Source organism: Mastigoproctus giganteus, chromosome 9 (genome assembly GCF_048544385.1).
Source record: "Mastigoproctus giganteus isolate SK-2022 chromosome 9, ASM4854438v1, whole genome shotgun sequence".
Taxonomy (NCBI): domain Eukaryota; kingdom Metazoa; phylum Arthropoda; class Arachnida; order Uropygi; family Thelyphonidae; genus Mastigoproctus; species Mastigoproctus giganteus.
In genome coordinates this window covers 25,880,119-25,907,919 of record NC_143583.1, presented here as the reverse complement: position 1 = coordinate 25,907,919, position 27,801 = coordinate 25,880,119, and the positions used below count along the sequence as shown (strand labels likewise).

General features: G+C 36.1%; 1 protein-coding gene across 1 annotated transcript in view; it reads right to left on the bottom strand.

Annotated features, from left to right (window-relative positions):
* Positions 1 to 27,801, bottom strand: part of Zpr1 (zinc finger protein Zpr1) — a 140,226-nt gene that overhangs the window by 52,615 nt on the left and 59,810 nt on the right. The window contains exons 6-9 of the mRNA XM_090380971.1: positions 26,980 to 27,066; positions 17,929 to 17,969; positions 14,883 to 14,961; positions 9,972 to 10,146 (exon numbers count right to left, since the gene is read on the bottom strand). Coding sequence (XP_090237097.1) covers positions 9,972 to 10,146; positions 14,883 to 14,961; positions 17,929 to 17,969; positions 26,980 to 27,066 — 382 coding nt within the window. The remainder of the gene's footprint in view (positions 1 to 9,971; positions 10,147 to 14,882; positions 14,962 to 17,928; positions 17,970 to 26,979; positions 27,067 to 27,801) is intronic.

The window sequence follows — 27,801 nt, the reverse complement described above, 5'->3', positions numbered from 1 at the left end:
AATCAGGCTATGCAACTGCAACAAGATCTATAGAAATTATTGCAGATGGGCCAAGAAGTAGCAATTGAAGTTTAATATTGACAAATGCAAGGTACTTTATCTGGGAAGCAGTAATCACAGATTACTGTACCAACTGTGTGGTACTATGCTCCGGATGTAAAAGATCTGAGGGTAATTATCAAGCATGCAGTTTTCTGAGCAGTGCAGAGGTGATTATACTATTGTAAATGATTAGGCCACATCTTGAGCACTGCATACAAGTCTGGAAGTCTCAGTTGAGGAAGAACATGGATCTGTCAGAATGGGTGGAGAAAAGAATAATAAGATTGGTGAGGGGGAGCAAAAGGGTACTCTTACCAGAAAAGGCTTCCGTTTTGCAAACTGCAATGTCTGGAGACTAGGCACCTGTGAGGAAATATGATTTGAGGTGTTTAAAGCCTTGAAAGGATTGAGTAAGCTCAATGCTGATGCAATCCTACCTCTTGATCAGACTACACACAAGGGGCCATAAATTCAAATTGAGAAAGAATGGTTGACGGTTGGATGTGTAGAAATCTGCCTTCATACAGAGGGTAGTTGACTGTTTGAACAAGTTTCCATCTGTTGTTGTGGAAGTGGACAATTTGAATAAATTCAAGGAAGAACTAGATAAACTGTTAGAGGAGATGGACAGATGAAATGAGAAATGATTTTTTTTTTTTTTTTTTTTTTTGGCTAATGCTTTATAAGCTTGCTTTCTTGCATCATTTGCCACTACTACTGAAAACTACACCCCCTCCTCTCATTCAGCAGTCAGATAGTCTGTTGATAAGAGGCCAATGGAGAATAACAATAAATAATCTAACAGACAGGCTACAATCACTAAAATGACAGTGCAATACAACAGTGGTGTGCAAAGAGGTATACCTACCAGAATGCACAATGTGTTGTATTCTGTCACAGATGGGCAAACAGATGATCTCACTGGGTTTCACTCTAGTGAACTGAAAACAAGAAACTACAAGGGAAAAGGTGCCCTGATACAAGATATTTGAAGATAGAAAAAGGTCATGTTAGTAAACTCCAGTTCCAGATGTTCCATGCTGAGATCAAGACTAGGGCTGGTGGTGAAAGCATGGTGCTGTGAGGGATGTCTTTGTGGCACACGTTAGATATGCTGATACCAGTGGACTGATGTCTGATTGCCAGAGCCTACTTAAACATTGCTGCCAATCAGGTGCACCTCTTCATGCTCCTATCAGGTAACTTTCAGCTGGAAAATGTCTTGTGTCACAATGCTTGAATCCTTCAAGAATGGCTCCAGAAGCATGATGGTGACTTTAATATAGTTCATTGGTCTGCTCAGTCACAGTATCTCGACCCACCTGAGAGCCATGGGATGAAATGGAATGAATTGATTGTACAGGGGTATCACCACCATCCAATTTGAGGCAACTGCAGGATGTCAAGTCTAATGGGTGAGCATTTCTGAAGAACACTTTCAGTACCTTACAGATCCCTGCTATATTGATTTGAGGTTTTTCTGAGAGCTAAAGGAGGTGCTATTCACTATTACATTGGGGCCAAGACCAAATAAACTGGCTTCTCTTCTATATGTCAAGGACTATTTTTGTCATCTACTTCGGTGCTATATCTCAAGATGTAGTAGTAGTAGTGGCATGTGATGCAAGAAAGCAAGTGTATGAGCTTATGCATCAGCCAAAAAAAAAAAAACACACACACACCATTCCCTCCAAATGCCTGTCCAGTTCCTCCGTAAAATTTATTCAACCTATCAACTTCCAAAACGACAGATGGAAGTTTGTTCCAGCAATTAACCACCCGCTGGCTAAAGGCAAATTTCCACACATCTATTCTACATCTGTCTTTTCTTAATTTGAATTTATGCCCCTTTAGGTTCGTAATCTGAACAAGTGGAAGGATCCCATCAGAATTCAGCGTGCCCAACCCATTCAAGGCCTTATACACCTCAATCAGATCACTGCGCAGTTGCCTAGTCTGCAGCCACTGCAATTTGCAGAAAAGTAGGCCTCTCTTGGTAAGAGGATCCCTTCATTCCCCTCACCAATCTTGTTGCCCTTCTCTGTACACGCTCAAGTAAATCTACATCCTTCCTAAAATGAGGCCTCCAGACCTGTACGCAGCACTCAAGGCGTGGCCTGACCATTGCCTTATACAGAGGGACAATCACCTCCTTTTTCCTGCTAGCAAAATTCCTATATATCATTAACAAAACCCCATGACCTGCCCTGGCAGCCTGTCTGCATTGCTCAGAAAACTTCATATCTGACTGCACAATTACTCCCAGGTCTTTTTCATTTTCTACCACCCTAAGTGTAGTACCACACAGTTGGTACTTTTCTCTGGGGTTACTTATACCCATATGCGGTACATTGCATTTGTCAAGGTTAAACTTCAGTTGCCACTTCTTAGCCCATCTGCCCAAATTACCTAGATTCTGTTGCAGTAGCACACTGACATTACTGTCATTAACAACTCTGCCAAACTTTGTATCATCTGCACACTTCGACATTAAGCCTGATATACCTTCATCAATATCATTGATAAATATACAAAACAACAGTGGACGCAACACCGAACTCTGTGGGACTTCACTAATAACATTAGTCCACGAAGAGCAGTACCCATTGATTACCACCCTCTGTCTTCTCCCACGTAACCATCCTTTTATCCATTGTAGCAACTTACCCTTAATACCATTCTGCTCCAATTTGTACAATAGTCTTCCATGCGCAACAGTGTCAAAAGCTTTCCTGAAATCCAAATATATGATTTCAAAATTATTTTTTGCATCCAGTTCCTTTGTAACCACATCATAATATCCTATCAACTTTGTCAGACACGACTTTCCCTTAACTGTGTCTGAATTATTGCAACAGTCTTGTCTAGATGATCCTGCAATGCATCTTTAACCAGTGACTCCATTATTTTACCCGGAACAGAAGTTAAACTAACTGGTCTGTAATTACTCGTGTCACCCTTCGACCCCCCTTTGTGAATTGGGGATACATATGCACATCTCCAGTCCGTGGGAACCTCCCCTGAGTCCAAGGATGCTCTCATAATTATGGCTAAGAGCTTGCTTAGTTGCTTTGCCGCCTCCTTTAATATAACTGGATACATCCCATCCAACCCAGGTACTTTTCTTATGTTTAAATTCAACAATTTCTCTTCCACTTTGTTCTCAGTTATTACAAAATCATTAAGTATTCTGCTACAATTTGATAACCTTCTGCCATTTTCAAACTTTAATAATTCCTCATGTGTGAATGTAGATTCAAAATACTCATTCCGTTTGTTTGCTATCTGAGCAGGATCATCAACAGTCAAACCATCGATGTCAAGTGGACCAATCAGATTCATCCCCTTCCTTTTAGAGTTTATATAAGTAAAGAAATCCTTGCTGTTTTTCTTAGAATCTTTTGCCAAGGATTTCTCGTAATCTGCCTTCGCCTGCCTAACCTCCTTTGTGAACTGATTACAGACTAGCTTATATCTGCCATAGGCTTCTGAGTCTGAGTTTTTCTTCTCTGTTACGAGTCTCATTACCTTGAACAATATTTCTTAATAGGTATGAAACTTTTAGTAGCATCCGCGATTAATTCCTTGAATGCTTCCCACTTAGAATTTACTGTTGGTAACATTGTCAGTTGATCCCACTGTACAGAATTTAAAAACTGTCTGAGACCACTGTACTCAACTTTACAGAAGCAAAAACCCTTTCCTTTACCCGATGGTAATTATATCTTTAAGTAAATCCCACATCAGTACACTGTGATCACTGCCACCTAGTGGTTCCTTTATCTGCAAATTCTTAATACACGAATGATCACTGCTGATAACCAGATCAAGAGTATTACTCTCTCTGGTTGCCTCTCGAACATGCTGCTGCAGAAAACAATCATCCAATAAATCCACAAAAGTCTGACTAGTGTGAGTGACCAACCCACAAGTTCCAGTCCATATCTGGGTAGTTAAAATCTCCCATTATAAGACATCCAACCCACAAGTTCCAGTCAATATCTGGGAAGTTAAAATCTCACATTATAAGACATTCTGATTTACTAGACCACTCTATTTCTCTGTATAACTGTTCATTGTACTCATTTGAGTCATTAGGCCTTTAACACACTCCTACTCTTATTTTTGCTTTCGCAGTGCTTATGTCACACCAAACCGACTCAACAGTGCACTGTTCATCTATATCAACTGGGTGCACTTCTTTTGATTTTATGTTTTTCTTTATTAACAGCATAACACCTTCTCCCTTCCTATCCTGTCTATCCTTTCTGTACACATTGTACTCCCCAAATTCCAGTTCGGCATTCCTTATATCTGTGTGACACCACGTCTCTGATATCCCAACAATATTCGCCTTTGATGTCTTGACCAACACTTCAAATTCATCAAATTTATTTACTATACTTCTAGCATTGGTATACATGCAAGTATACATGCACCTATTCTTATTCTTAATTACTCTAACACATCCCATATACCCACCTGTTTCACGATGACTGCCATCCATCCCTGAAACCCCCAACACCCCCTCGCTCCAGGTCGCTACTTATTCTAATAGAAGCTGTGCAAGAATCACCTTCACCTCTGCCTACGGCTACTGTTAAACTATTAGTCCTTGTATCCCTCCAAGCTATCAGTTTTCCGACCCACCTAACACTGCCTCGATAGCATCAGCAAATATTCTTGCACCCTTTCTATTTAAGTGTATCCCATCCCTGTAGAAGCAGTCTCTCCTGTTAACAAGTACAGTCCAGGCTGAAAAAAATTCTATCCCTTGAGCCTTGCACAATCTTTCCAGGGCCGAATTGATCGACAAGGCTCTCATCATATACTCCCTCCTATCGTGTCTGGGCAGAATTGCAGACACTTTCAAATTCAACCCTAATTCACGGCTTTTTTTCATCAGTGACCTGTACTTGTTAAGTAATTCTGCCGGTCTCCTAATCTTAATATCATTAGTGCCAACGTGTACAACTATATCACCTTTTGTGCTCCTAAAAGATGATATCTGCTCTACAACGTCATCAACCTTTGCCCCTGGCAGACATACTCTGGTCCTGTTCCACCTATCCTTTTTACAAAGGATGTTCCCCGTTTCCCTGACGGGTGGTTTTTTTTTGGCTGATGCTATATAAGCATCATATGTCCCTGCTAATGAATTAAAAGTGCTGAGAGCCTGGAGGCAGCCTGTTCATTCTGCTATCTGTGTGACAACTTCTGTTCAAACTTCAGGACATCCAGTTCATACTCTACCGCAGAGATATCCTGTTTCTTTAAATGTCAAAATAACATTAATGAGGATTTATCTTAAATGTGGTGGTTATGTTACATGCTTGAGAGCCTTTAAAAAAGTGGAAAGCTGTAATAACACTGATTATTTTTGTAAAAAAGATGAACTCTTAAAGGTTTGGTTTGTGGTGGCATCTGTTGGTTATATTCATTTTTCACACAGCACAACATAATAATGTAAAGAACACTTTCTCTCTTTATGTCTTCCATGGCAGCTTAGTCAGAACGACACACTGTCACCTGTTTAGAGAGATCTGGGTTAAATTCTGGTTGAAGACTGAAGGAATATTTTCAGTTGAAGCCGTAGTTAGCCAATCTCAGACAGCAGAAGTGGTATTTCCCTCCCCCCACAAGTTATTCTGGATTTTTTTCAGTCAGCACAATATGCAAATCAGCCCACACACACTTGCATAGGCATAATAAACAAAAATGGATGAGTGACAAGCTCCAGTGCCATTAAAATAATAATTTGAATTTCTCCCCTTTTTTATATATATCCTGTATGAACAGAAAGAGGAAAAATCAAATTAAATAATATTTTAATATGTAAATCTTGGCTACCTGGTGGCTAATATTGAAAGTACTTTTTTTTTCTTTTTCTTTTTTTTTTTTGGAAATAAAGTTCTTCCTGTTGAGACTGGATTCAAACTCAATCCCTTTCCATATACTGTGGAAGGCCACTGGTCATAACCAATACACTAACCAGAAGGGCATATAATAAACAAAAGGAGCAATAATTACAGTAAATGAAAGGCAATAAAGACTAAAAAAAATTTTACTTCTCATAGTAAAAATCTCTCATTGGTCCAGTATCCCCACAATCTTAGGATCCTAGAGCAACCGTGCCACCATATACTATTAAATCCATCTTTATTGGTAAATAATTATAATTTACTAAAGAGTTAGTGAAATAAGGTTTTTTTTTTTTTTTTGGATTTTTCTGCCAAACAGCATTTGGTTCCAAATAGATCTAGGTGATGTCAGAATCTTCATTTCAGAGTGTAAAGAAGACAAGATTTCTTCCATTACTGTCACTGCTAGGTAGCTGCCTAAAAATTCTTCATAGGTGATATAGATCACTATTCACAGAAAATTAAAAAAATAATAATAAAAATAAAGAGAAATATTTGATAGAAAATAAAGAATAAAATGGTTTCAAACAGAAGTGGAATCTAATTATGCTTCTGGAACTCCACTAAAAACAAAATTCAAAATCAACTAAATTGCTATTTTGAAAATGCTTTAATCCAAAATTGCTGCTGAAAATTCCAGGAATTAGTATTACAACTCTTCCTCCCTTCCCTAAACAATCTTGACATTCCAAGACTATTTGATAATGAATTTTTTTAATAAATTTTTCATGAATAAAAAAATTATACAAAGTGTGGCAACAAAAGTTGCTGGACTGATCTGATAAAACACAAAGTGAAGGAACTCAAAAATGATTTTATTTTTATTCAAAGTAATCACCATCTGATTGAATGCACTTATTACACTGTTCTAAAAGTTTTTCTGAAAATAGTCAGCAAAGGCATCCAAAGGGATGATGTTCAGTTCGGCAGTTATGCTTTTTTATGTCTTCAACATCCTGAAATCTCTTTCCTCTGAGGAGGGCAGTTTTCACCTTTGGAAAGAGGAAGAAATTCATTGGTGTAGATTGGGAAAGTAGGCTATATCTTATGGTTGATCTGTACAATGCCATGTTTCACCAGAAATGTCTTCACAAGTGCAGAATGGGCAGGGAGTACTGTTATGAAAGAAGAACCAATTGCTTTTCTCTTTAAATTGCAGCCTAACCCAGGAAATGAACTTCAATAGTTTTTGAAGCACTTGTACAGAGAATGCAGCACTGACCCTCTCCCCTTCAGGTATAAATTCCTTAGGATTACCATAATGTTTTTTATGTATAATTCCTTGTGATTCACACACTGTTTGCTGAAAAACACGATCTGCATTGTCTTTATCCTAAACATCTATAAAGGAAACTTTTGGGCCACGGTGATGATTTTTAAGTCCATTTCATGCTCCAACACTTCATCTCTGGGTTGTACTGGAACACCCAACACTCTTCTCTAGTGATAATACAGTCAAGGAAATTAGGACTGTCTTGACAAGTATGGATGAAGTCTTTACCTAAGTGACACTCTTCATTGCTTCTGCTCATCCGTGAGGCTGCGCCAAACAAATTTTGCACAAACCTTCCTTTTCCCTAAATCTTCATGAGTAATATGTTGAATCAAACTCTATTCATATTCAACTCATCAGCCAACAATCTCATGCCCCAATTTTCTCAACATTTGCAACTCTGTTCTCATTTTGAGAGGCTGATGGATGTCCACATCTAGGGTCATCATGAACATCCTTCTTTGAACTGCTTATACCATTCACACACTGGTACAAGTTAGCATTTCATCATCATAAACAGTTTTTAACATTTCATATGTTTCTGTTGAAGGTTTTCCCAGATTAAAGCAAAATTTTATATTTGTTCATTGCTCCATTGTAAAATTGTGACACAGAAAATTAACGCTACTAACAACAAAATTAGTTGTTACTTAGTATTAGTATTAGTATTAGTATTAGTAACGGCCGTATGGTGCAAGAAAGCCTATGGCTTATGCTGCACCAGCCAAAAAAAAAAAAAAAACAAAACAATGATAAAAACAAAAATTAAATAAATAAATAAATAATAATAATTAATAAATAAATAAAAATAATAAAATGAAATTAAAAATTAAATAAAAAGGAAATTAATCCTATCATCCTATGCGCTTCCCTTACCCGAAAGTACTATCCAGATGACCTTTGAATTTCCCCAAACTGTCGGCCTCTACCACCCATGAAGGCAACTTATTCCAGTAATTTATAACTCGCTGGCTAAAATAAAACTTCCTGCAGTCCAATCTAAACATTTCCCCGCGTAACTTGCTACCTGTTAGCCTAATTGACGATCTCTATACCACCATCTGTTGGAGGAAGTTTGAACTACAACATACCACCCGGATTTATTTTCAAACTCATCAAAAATGACTGCAACAGGACTAGTCCGGGAACTTTGCTGCCAGCCACACCTTGTGTGTGTGTGTGTGTGTGTGTGTGTGTGTGTGTGTGTGTGTGTGTGTGCGTGTGCGTGCGTGTGTGTGTGTGTGTGTGTGTGTGTGTGTCAAATAAAAAAAAAACTAAAAAAAAACAGATATTTATCTACTAATGTAACATGAAATCCATCACTTTTACAAGGTTTTACCAACTTATTAATTTACTTGATTTAGAAAAAAAAAAATGAGTTAAGTTAAAAGCTACCAAAAATAATGGCTTCAAACTAACTTTCTATTTTTTTAAAATTCATTACTATTCATGTCTGAATAGATGCACACTTACTGAAATTGACAAGATATTCATACATTTGTGACCCCCAACACTTAGAGGTGTATTTTGGAAAGATACTAAAGTTTGACTCTATTTTTATAGATTTACAGAAATATCCGCACATATTATTATTAAATGAATAAAAATCAAAATGTGTCAGCCTAAAGCAGCAGCCATTATAATTAGTACTTCAAAGTATAAGGGTTTTGAGATCAACAACAGTCCCTTGATTATGTGCAAAACATTAACCATGATGGACTGCTTGTTACTTGGTTTTTAGGAGCATTAGCAACTAGGGCCATATTGCTCCGGGGATAAGCGGTGGTCATTCCCTGACCTTTCTGCATCCTCCGTATTTGGTGGTCATGGGCTCGAACCCCAGTCTAATCAAGAAGTGTGTGCTACGCACTTCTGCTCCTTCCCACCTGGCTATGGAGGCACCTGATGGATTGAAAATCATCTCTTGTAAGGTAATTGTTTTACATGTGATTAAGGGACTGGTATAAGACTTGAAATGTTATGCTTCTATATTTAGAACAGTCAGAATAAATAATTAATTGCTAATAATTAAAACTTTTTATAAAGCTTAATGATCTACACCTTTTTTATTTTATTGTCTTATTTATTTGTTAACTTATTTGCATACTCATAAGTATGAAAATGTCCCTTCTGTAGTCTTTAAATAAAGTTGAATTAAATTTGCTTCTTGGCAATGTTCAGAAGCTTCTTAATTTAAGATTTGTGTATATCCCCATCTCCCTCTGTGTGTACACACATACAGTCATTCTATAAGTCATGGCAATAGAATTATTTTTTGGAATTAGTAAATTCATGAAAAATCTGTTTTGCACATTTAAGTGCTCATGCACATAAAAGTGCACATGAACTTGTAATCATAAATCATCTTTTGTAAATCATCTTTGTAATCATCTTTTGCACATAAAAGTGCTCCTGAACTTGTAATCAATACCAATTGTATCTACATGCAGCCTCACTTCTGTCTGTTGTGAAAATACATCAATCACAAAATACCTGGCTTTTATATCCCACAAATGATAAATTTCTTATGGTATGGTATTTGATATGGAATGAGTACAAGGCAATTTTTTCTTTTTGTTAAAAAACAACTAATTAACATAATAATAATAATTATTATTTTCAATATTATATATTCATATTACTGTATGAATTAAAAGCAGTTGCTTATTCATAAAATTATAGTAATAAATAGTAATTATCAAGTAAGCTACTGGCAAGAATTACAAGAAGGATACTGGTCACTTTCATGTTTGTTTGACATGGAGCATTACAACTAGGACAATTTGTTGCAAAAGAAAGAACCTCATTATTTATGTGATCATTAGGATCACTGCTTTCAGTGTCTTCTAATAATTGATGGTTTGAGAAAGGAGCTTCAGTACAATTCTGTGTAGTTTCTGAAGCAGGTGCCTAAAAAAAGTTTTAACTTTCACTAATCCTTTAGATCTTAAGTTATAAATGTTAAATTACCATTAAGAAATACTCAGCATACAAACATACATATAACTTGAATCATAGTACAGTAATATTAACATTATTAAGCCATCGACATTATTATTTTATTTTAACTACAGAAATGCATTTTATAAAGGATCACAGTAATCAAACAAACTTTCATCTTCTCTGCTCAGGGAAATTCAGTTTTGTTTTTGTTGCTACTCTAAAAAAAAACTGTAGTTTTTTTAAACTCATTCCTGAATTTGTCTGTCTCTGAATTGTGATCATGATAATTTTATCCAAGATCTTCACTTCATTAAAAAAGCTAGGGTAAAATAAAGTCTGGAGTTACAATAATGTGCAGTTGGAACAGAGATAACTACGAATTATATGATTTGCATTTGTGTTAACTATTAATTTAAACACATAATGATATTTAATTCATTTGAAATGTATGATGGCCACTTTGTTGTGGTATTGTCACAGATTTTACTATTTTGATTTTACATTTTTACATTTTGTATTTTGATTTTAAACTCACTTTTGAACTAGGTGAATAGTTCAAAAGTGACATTAAAATCAAAATTCTTGCATTAGTTTGAATCACTGTCTGCCTGAAATCATTTGTTTGTCAGTTTTTGTGGATGGACAAAACAATTTTAAACATTCTATTATATATCAAAATTGCACATTCCTCATGAGCAGTAGTAGTAAACCTAGCCCTATTTGTACCTCACTACTGCAGTAATGGATGATTTTTTTCTCATTCTGGAGTAGATGTATAACACTTGATAGGTGAAAAAAAGTGCTCACAAAAAATAAATTGCTCCTCAGATAAGCTGAACATTTTCAATATTTTTTTTTGTGAGTATTTTTAATGAATAGGTTTAAGTTAATTAGGAGAATTAATTTAAACAGTCTAGAAAAACTAGAAATAAAAGGCACAAACTGCAATAATTATGAAAATGCACTTACTATCCAATATTAAAACTAAACTGGGACAACACAGTAATCATATGCCTGCCATGCAGAGCCATCTAACAGCAGTGTTGAGGATCACATCAATAAATTTGTATGTCCATATTTGAAGACATTTGAAAAACATATATCACAAACTTCACTGAAATCTGGTTGAAAATTAAATTTTTTGTGACGAATTGAGAACTAGGAATTAGCAAGTGGGATCACAGGATGCCGTAATAAAACTGACAACTCTTTATCCAGCAAAAATGTCAAAAATCCCAGGATAATCCTGTTTTTTAAATTTTGCATAAGGTTAAATTTACGATTTAATTTTTTCTTTAAATTATTAATAATTTAACTAATCGAACTGATTAATTAATTAAATTGAGAATAAATGAATTTTAATAAGTTATACAGGATAAAGAATTTTAGAAGATAAGTGAGTAGTATTATTAGATCAAGCAAATAAAATTACTTAATAAAATATAAAATAAAATAAAATAAGAATAAATCTTTACATGAAAAGTGTGTGCATTTTACCTGTTACTGATTTTCTATGCTCATGCCAAACTCTATACTTCTTTAGACGTGCCTTTTTGGGCAACAGATTAATGTTCTCACATACAAAACAAAAGACAAATTGTGCGAATGCAGCTAGACAAGTTTAAAGGTTAGACAATCGTCCTTTAGCCTTTTAAGCGAGAGAGAGTACAGCAACCATATGTTGTAACGTATTTGTATAATTATAGAATATTAAAATTTAACCCATTGTGTCACGTGCAATAAATGGGAGTGAATCCAAAGCATGGAAATGTTTTGTAAGCTGAAACGGGACAGAAACTACAACATATAAAAAGTGTAGCACCATAATACAGTGTAAGGGATTTTGTACAAGTGAACTTCTTCATCATTTAAGAAGCACTCATAAGGAATTGACAAGTGATTTAATAATACAAAAAGACGACATGAAGATTTTGGCATTGGAAAAAAGGTATGAGCAACCAAAATTAAAATGCTTTATTAAAAAAGAAGATACTGTTGCAAAATTGGCCCCTGCTAATGGATTTTCTATTAATGTGATTATGAACAGTGAGTTCATAAGAAAATTGCTGTCCAATAAAGGTTTCATTTTGTCCAGAAACCATATGATGTGATGAATATGGTACACAAGCAATATGCAATTGCAAAACAAATTGTAACTGAAGAAATAGCTAAGAAAATTTCAGATGGTGAAAGATTTACTATTTCAGTAGATAAATATACATCTCTAAGAAATTGATACTACTTAAATATCAATGCGCATTCATTCAAACTCCAAATTCTGGAATTTGGGTATGGTGCAAATATTTGGATTGTTTCCAGCAGAGAAAACTAGATATTTTAGAAAATAAATTGGCAAAGTTTAATCTATTTATAAAATAGAACATTACTGCTGTTGTAACTGACAGTGTAAGTGTTATGTTAAAATTTGGTAACATAAGTGGTATTCATCACTAGCTGTTTTATGCACATGGGTTTCATTTGGCTGTATATGATATACTTTACAAAAATAAGTATTTAACAAGTTTTGAATTTGATGTTGACTACAAAATGAAACTAATAAAGAAGAGAGTACAGATGAAATAACAGAAGATAGCAAATTCACAACTGATACAGAAATAAGCTACAATGATTTAGATGATGTTAATAAAAATATTGAATTTGCTGATCAGATTGAAAACAATGTTAATGTAGCTGATCTAATTTTCAAAATACAAAAAATTGTCAAATTTTTATTTAGCAAATCACCATTAAAAATATGAAGTTTTACAAAAATATGTGAAACTTGAGCATAGTAAAGAGCTGCAATTTATACAAGATTCAAAAACAAGATGGAATAGCTTACTCAATACATTAGAGAGATTCACAGCTTTGAGAACATCATTTTAAAGCAATGGTTGGAGGCGCCTCCGTAGCCAGGTGGGAAGGAGCAGCAGTACGTAGTACATGCTTCTTGATTAGACCGGGGTTCGAGCCCGTCACCACCAAATACGGAGGATGCGGAAAGGTCAAGAAATGACCACTCCATATCCCAGAGCAATATGGCCTTAGTTGCTAATGCTCCTAAAAACCAAATAACAAACAAACAAGCAATGGTTGATATTAAACAATTTCTATATATTTCTGAACACGAGTTTGATGTTATCGTCACAATTATATCATCATTGCAACCAGTTACAATGGGAACTGAAAGGCTTGCTAGAAGAGATGCTACTTTGCTTTCAGTAGAAGGTGTATTAACGTTTACATTGTAAATTTGGGTTAGCAAAACACTTTTTTCATCTCAAACCAGACAATTTATACAAAAACACAGAGGAACAATGAAATAAAAATTTAGTTGGTTTGTTTAAATATTTAAATAATGCTTTGAACTACAAAACAAATTTTGACTCCAGTTTTTCACTACCTTCAAGATTGACACTTCAAGCTACTACTAAAAAATTGTTTTCAAGATTTTTTATTGGTGATTTAGAAATGGGAGAAGTTGACAAAGCTTCATCAGATGTTTATCAATTTCAAAATAACTCACCTACACCCATGCAATGGAAATTTCATTCTTCATTTACTATAACACTTCATGAGAAATTGAATGCCATGACAGAAAATGAATTTCGTACAGATAATGTAGAGGATCATTCAGCATATGATATTAAGAATATCAACAAAGAAATGAAAGTCTTCGAAACATCAGGCAAGTGTACAGGAAATTTAAACCTTCTATTTGCTGCAATGTTAACAATTCTACCAATTTCAATTGTCACTAAAATTTGGATTGCCTTTAAGAGACAGCAGTATAAATCATTTGCGCTTTTTAAAGAACTACTTTAAATCGATGAAAGAATAAATATTATGTTTGCGATATTTGAATTTGTTCGTGTGTTATGTTATATATATTATTTTCGATGTATTTTTTTAAGAATGAAAAAGTGTTATTTCATTGGTTCCCTGTTTTTACCTAATTTTAGTTTCAAATAGAACCCTGGGAATTTCCTGGATCCCAAGATTCATATTAATTCCATCCCACAATCCCAGGAATGATAAAATACCAGGAAATGACAAACTGTATTGAGAACTTAGCAGGTATGAGTGTTGTATGAGGGGATGCAACTTTCACGCATTTCAGTATAAATAAAGTCAATGGAACATATTGGTAGTTGTATATAACTGGCCTGTTTCATTTGTTTAAACTGTGGTAATAAAAGCAGGAGTCTTTATTTTCACACAAATCTACCTGGTTGTCATTTCATATTGTTTCAGTTTATTTTTCAGCATGAAACTAATCAGTACATATTTCTCACTCCACTTTGTAGGGCATAAGAAGAGAAAAAAAAAAAAAAAAAACTTGAGTTAAATTTAAGTTAAAAAGCTTGAGTTAAATTTAAGTTAAAATTTCTGAGGTAAATTTAACTATTGCATATGTTTTTCAAACAGTTTGGATGCAGTAGTGAAACACTGAGATACAGCTCTACAATCCAAAGGTTCCAGATTTTAACAGCTCATTCAGCATTAAAAGCTATTAATCAGTACATATTTCTCACTCCACTTTACAAGGCATAAGAAGCTCCAAAAAAGAAGTTCAAGTTGTGCAATTCAAACAGTATTCCTTTAAGTGAATAAGTTAAATATAATTTACAACTCTTTAAAACCACATCTCTTTCAAAGATAAATACTAATGCTGCAACAGAAATAAATACAAAAGTACTTACAAGTCCTAGTAAGCTATCTTGTTGCTTTGTCCGATGATAGCACATAATTTCCATCAGAGGATCTTTTTGAGGAGCATTACTAATATTGTTAAGAGAAAATTTATAGAAATTACATCACATTAAACATTTGTTAAATTTTAATTTTTTGAATGATGCCTACCATTAATATCTGGACACCTTTCCATTGATAGTTAGCCACATAGTACCCAAGCAACATGTGTCAGACACAACTATAAATATGCTTGTAGACATACTTATAGTTGTGCATTTATAGGCATCTTGCATTTACAATTTTATGTAATGTCTCCTCAAATCCTTTGAGAAGACAGCACGGTGAATGCAAGACGCCACGAATGATGAAGTTAACAGACTTCCAGCACAGAACAATAATAGGATGTCACATAAGCAATCAGTATGTATGTGACAGTTCAATGGCACTAAAAATCCCAACGTTGATGTTGGTGATGTGATTTGCAAATGGTAGGGGAATAGTGCTGAAACCATCACAAAATGACCCAGAAAACCTCGAAAGCTGATGAAAAGTGAGAGGAGAGCCCTGTGAAGAACTGTCCACTCAGAATGCATGCCGCAGTGTGTGTGCATGTGCACACACACAGTGAGATGACTAGGACACATATCAACACCAGTATAGTGCACAGGATGCAGCATGATATTGGTTACCACAATCATGCAGCTGTCCACAAGCCACTAATCAGCCTGACTAATGCCAGATGCCATCTAGCTTGGTGTAAGGCCCACTGTCCTTGGATCACAGACAAATGGAAAGTTGTGCTTTGGAGTGAAAAGACATAGTACACAGTTCACCAGTCTGACAGTCATGCCTGGGTGGGATGGATGCCTGGAGAGAGCTATCTGCCAGACTGTATCATCCCAACAATGAAGTTTTGAATGTGATGGGATGGCACTATTTTTTATTACTGGGCCCATTAGTTGTTTTGGGCAAAACTCATGAAAGATGATGTCCACATAGATGTCCTGAACAATAATGCATTACCTACATTGTGGCAGCATGCCAGGAAAGCCCCATACCTGTATCAGAAGGACAATGCTCTCTGTCATACTGCTCACGCTCTAATGGAATGAATTGAGAACATGAATGTCAAAAAGTTGGACTGGCAAGCCCAAAAGAGCCCTGACCTCAATCACATAGAGAATTTGGGGTGGGGGTGAAGTGGATCATTGGGTGCATGTGAGGAGAGACTGCCCAAAAAAACAGAGCTGAACTGGTTGCCCCCTTTATTGCCAAATAGCAGAAAATAACAGAGGATGTTTTCAAAAAACTGATGGAGGGCTTTCCCTGGAGATGCTGTCACAAAGGCTAATGGTTTCAAAATATTTTACTAGTTTTCCCAAATAGACATTAATTTTTTAATGCACTCAACATTTTTTTTTTCTAGGGGGGGGGAATAACATTTAAATCAATCACTCTCTTACTAAGGTCCATAGACCTCTGGTATTTAAAAAAAAAAGGTTAATTATTAAATAAGCTTCTCTACAAAAATGTGTGTTAGTGCTTCATGAATTAGCAACTAGAGAAAAATATGGTTAACCAATGAACTAAAGTAATAACAATAGAAAAGAAATTGAGAACTGCTGTTTTGTTAATATTAATACCAAAACCTTCAATAGCAAGGAAATGTCCACTTGTTACATGTTCCACACAAAGTTGTGTGATGTAAAAAAATTGTTCGACAATATTTTTATAATTGTTCGATATATTTTTATATCACACAACTATTGTATATTTATTGTTCTACAATAGAGTTTGAAAAGCTTTAATGAAAAGGTATTATTTTTGAATATGTTTATACAGGGTGTTTCAAAAATGATGGTGAATAATTTAAAGGTGAACTGTACAGACTACAATATGCAAAAAAAGCCTAGTAAACATGGGTCCTTAAGTGAATTGTTTTCGAACTGTTGCACATTTCTAGCTGGGAGACATCACTAACTGACAAGGTGAACTGTACAGAGTTGGGATCCACCACTGACTTGTTTGTTTAGGTTAGGTTATGCTCATTCTCTCCATTTCCCCGTTCTCAATGCACTGAGTCATAGCAGTCATACTAGTACTTGTCAAAGGATAGTCAATATGGAAAGAGGTTATAGCAATGAAGAGTATGTGGACATACACTTCATGTATGGTAAAGCCAATGGCAGGCACTTGAGGCTGCACATTTGTACCAAGAAGCATTTCCCTGCCTAAGGCAACCCAACAGGTGCACATTTACCAGGGTACATCAACGCCTTAGAGTGCATGGGCACTTCACACATGGAGTATGAGCAGGTAGGCCAGAAGCATAACACCTGACGTCGAGGAAAGGGTGTTAGAAAGAACATCCTGTAACATGAAACATATGTAAAATCCCGTGGTGCTGAAACCAAAAATTAAAAATGTATTATCTTATGTTTAATAAAACCACCCTTAGCAAAGGATTCACAGCTTTCTGCTAAACTAGTGCTCCCATAGTCAGTGGCGATCTAAATAGAAAATGTGCATTATCTCGAAAATGGTTCATTTGCGGCCCGATGTTCACTGGGACTTTTTTGCTTATTTTAGTTTGTACTTTTTGCCTTTAAATTATTGACCATCATTTTTGAAACACCCTGTATTTAACACACTCAGTTTTCACAATGCAATTATAATTTTATTTTGATAATGCTGCAAATATAAAAATATATGTAATCATTAGTATGTTTAAATACACTGAAAGCATGCCTCATAATTAATTATGAATTATATTAACAGTGAAGGAGAGGATTCAAGTAAAATTTATAGTATTCTGAATGTTAAAGTATATACTTAGTTGCTCTGCTTTTGTAATTCATAATTGCAGTCATACTGCTGGTGGGGTAAAAGGGGTGGGAGGATATATGTGAAACACACGTGACAAATCTTTAAAACAGATTCATGAAGGTTTACATAGACTGAATTTGGGTGCACGTTCATATCATTCTTCATTCCAAAAAAAAAAATATATATATATATATATATATATATATATATAAATATAAAGGAGGATACAGGTTTTCTAGAAAACTATTTCCAGTCGGATCATCGACAACCTACAAAGAAAAAAGTGAATACTTTTCAACAATACTTTTAATGATAGCAATAATGGTAAACAATTCGATAGATAGCATAGTACACTATGGAATTTTAAGGCAAATACAAGCCTTTTATATACATAAATACAGTCAGTCCTCGTATAGCACGATAGTTGTGTTCCTAGAAACCCTTGTGCAATGCAAAATCGTGCAATATAAACAACAGGCCTTATGGGAAAAATAGGGTTAGGTGCCGACCACCCAAGATTGAACACATATTTGTAACCAAAACATTACCAAACAATAAATAATCGTAATAAAATACGTAAATATTTTATTGCGTCTATTACGTAATAAAATATTGCTAATGCTTTTGCTTCTATCGTAAGCAAACTTGTTTTTTGTTTGATTTTCCATCCAAACAGATGACAGCTGTTCCATCTCTTCCAATTCTTTGTGCCTTGATCTAATGGATTTTAATTACACTTTTGAGTTGTTCCTGCTATGAAAGTTGTTTTTATTTTCTCTGCATTCTTTGTAATTCTTGGCGTTGCCTCATTTAGGTCTGTATCACATGCAATATCACATGGTCTTTCATTTCGCTCAAAGCATTTCACAATTTCATATTTTTTCTTTTTCGACAGAGGCAGACTGGCCATAAGCCTTACAGGGGAAACACCGGTGGGCTGGAGGTCGGTGTGATTTTGGCCATAAACGCTAGTATGAAGCCACTACAAATTTTCCCGGGTGAGAATTTTTGACCCATTCTGCCTGTGTTTATCGATATTGCTTTTCTTTTTCTCTCTGAATCTGCAGTGTCTTCACCAGGACGCTTCCTTTTCACACCTTTTAATTATTTTACTCATTTAGGGAATAAAGCACAATTATAAAATGAGGAGGCACGCTTGATACACATAAACAAAGCTGCACGCGTGTAGCAACTGAATAAACAACTGTAAAGGCAGAGATACTATTAACACCTCACATTTCTAGGGGTTACTACCATAAAACAATAAAAACAATTTCCAGTTGTGTTTCTGCGAGTGGAATCTGTTATAAACTGGTAGTAAACTCGATCTAATTGCATTTGTGATTATACTGATAGCTGGAACTGTGTTGGTTTTTACGTTATTATGGTGAAATGTGTTTCCCCTTCACTGATATAAAAAACGTAAACACATTTTCAGAATCTTCTCTTCATTCCTATCATGTTGCGTTTGGTTGGTGTAATTCTGCGTTCGACTGCCATTTCTTGTAAACACAAAGGCGAATCGTGCATAAGCGAATTCGGTTCGTGTTATATAAGATATCGTTCCCCTATTTATAAATCGTGTATGATCGAATTCGTGTAGTGTAAACACGTGTTATACGAGGACTGACTGTACATATAAAAAAATTTAAACTTACTTCCCTAATGAGATACTTGGCACTGCTTCTCTTCATGAAAGCATTTCTATCTTGATGTTAGTGATATAAATTAACTCACTCAGCAAGTGTTCTTCAGTAAGTTGAACACTGTCTGAGTAGTGTGTATGCAGGAGGTTGAGGCCATGTTATGTCAAGGAACTGGATATATTTCTGACATGTGTACACCATACTTAAAAATTTCATTACTTCATACATGTCCTCCTGACCTTTTCTTACTACTGAATACAACACGAATAGTCAAACTAATAAAAACAACTTATTTGCGAAAAGATCTAAAACTCCTGAACACTGCCTCATTCATTTCACAAATTTTCGTAGTTGCACATCCACTCTCAATGATATCCATTTCCACTTAGTCTGCAAAATCTGATGTACTTTTTCTAAGAGAATCCCAATTATCAGTAGATTCAACCACTGCTCATCTCAGTTGTCCTAATTATTTGCTATATGATTCCTTTCGTTTAAAAGTGGTATTTGTGCATGTGTACACTCTGATACTACCTGTCATAGAGATTTAGCAATTTGAAATCTCCTGTGGCTCAAAATTTCACTACTCCAGCCTGTCAAATTCGTCTGTTGCTTATATCATTCTCCCAACTCCACAAATCATCTTGAACCATTTGACTTTTTCCAGTCCAACTTTCCTAAGAGTGAGGTAATTTTTCTAGGAGAATTTTAATGTTCTCAACTCCAGCTGGTTTCTGTTTTCTAGTCACATGGACCCAGCTGGACAAGATGTTGAGGCTTTTGCAATTACTAATGACCTCGCAAAGATTGTTCATTTAAAAATTTACCAGAATACCAGTCAATTTTAACCACACAGCTAACACTCTTGATCTTTTTCTCGCAAACAACCCTTCCAAGTACATGGCCAAGGTGAGTGGTCCTCTAGACACATCAGATCACAACTTGGTGATAGTCTCTTTTCTAATGGAGCCTTCCTGTCACAGCCATTCTCAACCTCAAGTTGTTTGGCATTACAAGATTGCAAATTGGGATGATCTTGGAGATTTCCATTCTTCTTTTCCTTGGTTGGATTACTGTTTTAAATCTTCTGATGTCAACATTTGCTCAGATCATGTCAGTGAAATTATTCTTGTAAGAATGAAATCCTTTATTCCACACTCCACCTTAAAATCTGATCCTTTATCTAAATCTTGGTTTTCCAATAAATGTGCTACAGCTGTTCAAGATAAGAATGCTGCATATCGCAATTGGCTTGCATCCAAATCTCTATGTTCATTTTCTACTTATACCAAAGCTCACAACAGTTGTAAAGCAGTTATTAATCAATTCAAACTAGATTTTGAACAGGCTAAGAGTAGAAAACTTGCTTCTTTTCCAAATAGTAGATGAGCATTCTGGTGTCTTGCCAAAGCTCTTGGTCACAACTTCTACCCATCTTTCTCTCTCTCTCCTCCTACCTCTGTCAAAACCAGATGGTTCTATTGCCACCTCAGCTAAAGATAAAGCTAACCTGCTAGCATCATACTTTTCTTCTAACTTGTGTATCAATGATCTTGGTAAATTACCTCCTACCATTCCTAGTACACTCCATTCAACGTCTCTTGTGGTCTTCCGTCAAAAGGATGTCAGGAGAATACTGAACATCCTTGATGCCAAGGATGTGCCAGGTCCTGATGGTGTTTCCCCACTTGATCTCAAAACCTGTGCTTCTGAGCTTACCCTTGTTCTGTGTTGCCTTTTATCATTTTCTTATTCCTCCAGTGTTTTCCCATCTACTTGAAAATCTGCACACATCCAGCCAGTTCCTAAAAAAGGATAACAAATCCCTCCCATCCAATTATCATCCCGTTGCACTTACTTCTACTCTTCCTAAGTAATGGAGAAATCCATCAATCACCAATCTAAATTATCTAGAAACTTTCCATTTGATCAATGATCGCCATTATGGATTCCACAAGTGTCAATTCACTGATAATATACTGGCTTATGTTACCCATCTATGGACAAATTTAAGAGAAAAGTTTTGTGAAACTCAAGAAGTTACTCTTGAAATTTCAAAGGCTTTTGATCGTATCTGGTATAAAGGTCTTCTAAATAAGCTTCCATCTTATGGTTTGCTGACTGTTTTCTGTAATTGGGTATCCAGTTTTCTCCCTGACCACATCACTGTGGGTGATGGTATATGGCCCTCTGTCTTCTAACTTCTTCACTAATGCTGGTGTTCTCTAAAGGTTCAGTTCTTTCTCTCATTCTTTTCCTCTTGTAATAATAATGACCTTTTGTCATCGATGGGAAATCCTATCCGTAGTTTTGCTGATGTTTTTGAAGGTAGAATGCAATGTGCATTCTACCTTCAATGCAATGTGCATTCTACCTTCCAGTTTGAGAAACCCTGCCCTGCACAAACAGCTTCAACTTCTTGAATATCCACTACCAATTCCTTAAATGCTAATCTCCATGTAATTCTCCAGACAAGCAAAGATAACTTGGTTGATTTCAATCCTTCTAAATATCATTCCTGCCTTATATCTTGCAAAAAAAAAAAAAAAAAAAAAAAAAAAAGGATTCTTCTGTTCCTATGCTTATCTTTGATTACACTGATTTCTAGGCAAGATCATATATCTCTAATGGGCATGACAATTACTTCTAATCTCTCTCTCTTGGCATAAGCACATTATAAATATTGTTTCCTCTGCATTTATAAATTACCTCCTACCATTCCTAGTACACTCCATTCAACGTCTCTTGTGGTCTTCCGTCAAAAGGATGGATTTTCTCTTTTGCTTGTTGGCATTACTTTTCTTCCAAACAGCTACTCACTCTGTAAAAATATGAAATGTGCACTATCATAGAATAATGTTCCTACATCTGGGATGGTGCCCTCAAAACCTCTCTGAGGCTGCTAGACTCCATTAAAGGTGGGCAGTTGGTTAATTAATGATTCAAAGTCTCTCCACTCCATTTCTATAGATACTTCCATGGACACTGTCCTTTGGAATTGCCTTCTATAATTCCCACTCTCTCTCTCTCTCTCTTCCAAATCTCTTTGAACATGTGCCAACAGTTGGCATCCTTTACTGTCCATCTTCAAACTCACAGAACCAACTTTTCTTCCTAATTTATTCCTTCAACTTCTGTTTTCCGAAACAAACGCCCTTCATACATATTTCCTGAAAATTACAATCTATAGAAATTCAAGTTTAATGTTAACAAGTATCTTCTTTCATCTTCTCAGTCTTCAACTCATACACTGTACTAAGTACTATAGGTTCTAATATCTTTCATGCTTGAGGTTGTCATAAAAAAAAAAAAAATCCACCTGTAATGCAACTACACAATACATCTGATCTCATATAATTCCCATAATACGCATTAATCTAAAAAGAACATCAAATTTCATGTGTATAATGATAGCAATAGCATTAATGCACATTAATTATCAAGTTAAATAATTTTCTAAAGTACTGTATTATTAAGATTAATTCAAATATATGTATGTATGGACACTGAGTGACCACTGAATTATGATTACTTAACCTAATACCATGTTCAGTCAATGTTCACATAAATAGCAGCTGCTATTTGTCTAGATGTCTGAAGAAATCTGTTAGGATTCAAATATATGTATGTATGGACACTGAGTGACCATACATCTCCTCTTAGTGTTAATGATATTTGTGAGGGTGTGGAGTTCTGTTTATCCAGTACCACCATGTGTTCCCCCATTAGTGCCATAGTGGCTAACTTAGCTATGGAAGAGTTGGAAGTTTGAATTTTTGAGGGTTTGGAATTTCTCATGCATAAATGGAAAAGATTTGTTGATGACACAATCACCATTATACAAAAGGGGAGGGAGGATCAGATACTTGATGTACTTAATAGCTTCTCCCCTTTTATTAAATTTACTTCGGAGGTGGAAGCAGAGGGAACCCTACCATTCCTTGACGTGTTGGTTATTAGGGATGGTTGTAGGCTCAAGACCATGGTGTTTAGAAAGCCCATGTGCCGAGGTCAATATACTCATTATACCTCGGCACAAGCCAGCTATCACAAGGGTAGTGTTGTCAAGGCTTTAGTCGATAGGGTGTGGTCCCACTGTAGCACCTCCGAGGGCAGAGATAACGAAATTATTCGTGTCACGGCAGATCACAAGAAATGTGGCTACCCCCAGAGGGTGTTGGACAGAATTATTAGAGGAGCGGAGTCCACCTGTACCGAGCCATTCGCCCCTGTGAGCACTGCATACATTCCCTACTATCCGGGCCTTTCAGACCACATTGCACGAGTAATTCGGGGGTGCCAGATACGCTGTGTGCAACTCCCGGGATGTATCACTGTGTATTACTGTACACAGTGATATCTTGTGTCAAAGACTCCATAACGAAAGAAGCCAACAGTGGGGTGGTATATGAGATTAAATGCCCGGATTGTGGGGTGTGTGTTATGTAGGTGAGACGGGGTGACGACTGAAAGCCCGTCTGGGGGAGCATATGAATGCAATAAAGTCCGCAAATTATGGGAAGTCTGCCGTGGCAGAACATTTTTGGGAGAAGCAACATCAAACCTCCCCGGAGGATGCTGTCATCACGGATCATGCACAGGGGTTCTGGGACCGTTAAATGGCTTGAGAGTTTATCTACTGGGGCAGCTAACAATTCCATTAATAGAGACAAGGGTGTACGTTTACATCCCCTCTTGGAAACCGTGGTTGTTGGGCAAGATGAACGGTTTCAGCTAGAGCGCTCCCGACCCATTTCCGGTTTGGGTGCATAAATGGGAAATTCCGGCCTTACTCCCGAGGAACCATGTGATGAGTGCCGTGGATCTGCTACTTAAGGATGTGCCACACAGCAGAAATATGCTGTTGAGAAAGGGGATTGCTATCTCCGAAAGCTACAGTTGTTACGGTATTTTATTTTATTAATTGATTTTATCGCTTTTATCATCATATTTTATATTTTTGTATTTTATTGTAAATTAAATCACATCACTTTTAGACTACTATATATTTTATTTCATTTCATTTTATACGCTCGTATTTTATTTTATTTTATTGTAAAAAGTGTTTTAGTTGCAAGATTGGAATTTGTTTATTTGAATACCGGCTGGTGTAAAGTCTAATTGTTCAATATTCTCATCAGTTATTGCTACTCACGTGCAGTACTTTGCATTTGTCAATGTTAAACTTCAGTTCCACTTCTCAGCCCATCTGCCCAACTTATCTATATCCACTCGGAGCAGCATACTGTCTTTACTGTCGTTAACAACCCTGCCAACCTTTGTATCACCTGCAAACTTGGACATTAAACCTGTTATACCTTCATCAATGTCACTGATAAATATACAAAACAACAATGGGCCAACACCAAACCCTGGGGAACTCCACTAATAACATTTGTCCACGAAGAGCAGTGTCCATTGATTACCACTCTCTGTCGTACAGAGAGTTGTAATCAATGCACACTTTGTACAGCAGTCTTCCACGTGCAACAGAATCAAAAGCTTTCCTGAAATCCAAGTATACGATATCAAAATTATTTTTGGCATTCAGTTCCTTTGTGACCACATCATAGTATCCAATCAAAAACACTTCCCTTTAACAAACCCATGCTGTGTCTTAACTATTACTGCATTCTTGTCTAGATGATCCTGCAATGTTTCTTTAACCAGTGATTCCATTATTTTCCCTGGAACACAAGTTAAACTAACAGATCTATAGTTACTTGTGTCGCCTTTTGAACCCCTTTTTGAATTGATGATTTATTTTGCACACTTACAGTCCATGGCGACCTCCCCTGAGTCCAAGAAAGCTCTCATAATTATGGCTAAGGGTTTGCTTACTTCCTTTGCTGCCTCCTTTAATATAACTGGATAGATCCAGTCCACCCCAGGTGCCTTTTTTATGTTTAACTTCAACAATTTCTCTTCTACTTTGCTCTCAGTTATTACAAAATCACTTAGCTCCTTGTTAGAGTTTGATAAACTTCTGGCACTACTCTCATTGAATAACTCCTCATGTGTGAATGTAGATGCAAAATACTCATGCAGTTTATCAGCTACCTGAGCATGACCATCAAAAGTCAACCCATCTATGTTAAATGGTCCAATATTATTCATCCCATTCCTTCTAGAGTTTACATACGTAAAGAACTCTGCTGTTTTTCTTTACATCCTTTGCAAGGATTTTTCGTAATCTACCTTCGCCTGCCTAACCTCTTTTGTGACTTGATTATAGACTAGTTTATATCTGCCATAGACTTCTGTGTCACCTGATACTTTATATGCATCCCATACATTTTTCTTCACTGCCACGAGCCTCATTAGTTCGTCTGACATCCATTTAGGCCTAAACCTTGAACAGTATTTCTTAGTTGGAATGAAAAGCCTAGTAGCCTCCAAAATTAAGTCATTGAAGGCCTCTCATTTAGAATTTAATGTTGGTAACATCATCAGTTGATTCCACTGTACAGAATTTAAAAACTGTCTGAGACCCATGTAGTCACCTTTACGAAAGCAATAGCCCTTCCCTTTAGCCTTGATGGTAGCTACATCTTTAAATAATTCCCACATTAGTACATTGTGATCACTGTCACCCAGTGGTTCTTTTATCTGCAAATTTTTAATGTATGAATAATTACTGCTGATAACCAGATCAAGAGTATTACTCCCTCTGGTTGCCTCTTGAACATATTGCTGTAGAAAACAGTCATCCAATAAATCCACAAAAGTCTTGCTAGTGTGCGAGTGACCCACCCACAATTTCAAGTCGATATCTGGAAAGTTAAAATCCCCCATTATAAGACATTCTGATATACTGGCCCATTCTATTTCTCTGCACAATTGCTCATTATTCTCATCAGATTCATCAGGCCTATAACACACACCTACTCTCATTTTTCCTTTCCCAGTGCTTATGTCACACAAAACACTCAACATTGCATTGTCCACCAACATCAATTGGATTCACTTCCTTAGATTTTATGTGTTTCTTAACTAACAGCATAACCCCTCCTCCCTTCCTGTCCTGTCTATCCTTTCTGTACACATTGTACTCCCCAAATTCCAATTCTGCACTGCTTATATCTGTGTGATGCTATGTCTCTGATATCCCAACTATATCTGCCTTTGATGTCTTGACTAGCACTTCAAGCTCATCAAATTTATTAACTATACTCCTAGCATTGGTGTACATGCAGGTATACATGCACCTGTTTCTACTCTTAGTTACCCTAACACAGCCCATGTATTTATTTGTTCCACTATGATCCCAGCAGTCCTAAAAATCTCCATTGCCCTTTCTTTCCAGGCTGCTCCTCATTCTAATAGAAGCAGTGCAAGAATCAATTTTGCTTCTGCCTGTGGCCACTGTTAACCTTTTAGTATGTGTATCCCCCCAAACTAGCAGTTTTCCGACTCCCCTAACACTGCCTCGATAGCATCAGCAAATATTCTTGCACCCTTTCTATTTAAGTGTACTCCATCCCTGCAGAAGCACAGCCTGGTCTGTGCTTGTTAAAATTCTACCCTTTGAGCCTTGCACAATCTCTCCAAGGCCGATCTATCCATTGCTTTGATGAAAGAGCCAAATTAGCCTATTCTGCATTATTGGGTCAGTGGTGAAAGTGATACTTACAAAATGAAAAGGACTTTGAACCTCTATTAAATTTTTGAGTTTCACAAGGAATTCTGCAATTTTCTGAGCAGTCTCATTATCTTCAACCTTGAGAAAGAATAAGAAATATATCATAGTATTCTTATCACATACAAATAAAAAATAATGTGAGAAAGAAAATAAATTGAATTACTTCTTAATTATTTATGAAATTCATAATATATTGGTCTAAATTGCGCATAACTCAAAACAACCAAATGTTTTATAGTGTATGGTAAGAATAATTGTGATTATTATTATTATTATTATTAGTAGTAGTAGTAGTTGTTGTTGGGTTTTTAGGAGCATTAGCAACTAAGGCCATATTGCTCTGGGGATATATGGTGGTCATTCCCTGAACTTTCCACATTCTCCGTATTTGGTAGTCACGGGCTCGAATCCCGGTCTAATCAAGAAACGTGTGCAATGCACTGCTGCTCCTGCCCATCTGGCTACGGAGGCGCCATTATTATTATTAGTAGTAGTAGTAATGGCAAATGATGCAAGAAAGCAAGCTTATATATTATCAGCCAAAAAAAAAAAAAAAAAAAAAAAAACTAAACAGTCCACCCAAACATACTCTCCAAGAATTTGTCTAGTTTCCCTTGAGTTTATTCCCATACACTTTCACAACAACAGATGAAAGCCTGTTCCAACAATTTAACCACCTGCTGGCTTAAGGCAAACTTCTGCACATCTATCCTGCCACCATCATGCCTCAACTTGAATTTATGCCCCATAATGTGTGTGTAGTATCAGCAAGTGGAAGGATACCATTAACATTCAGATTAGTCAATCCATTCA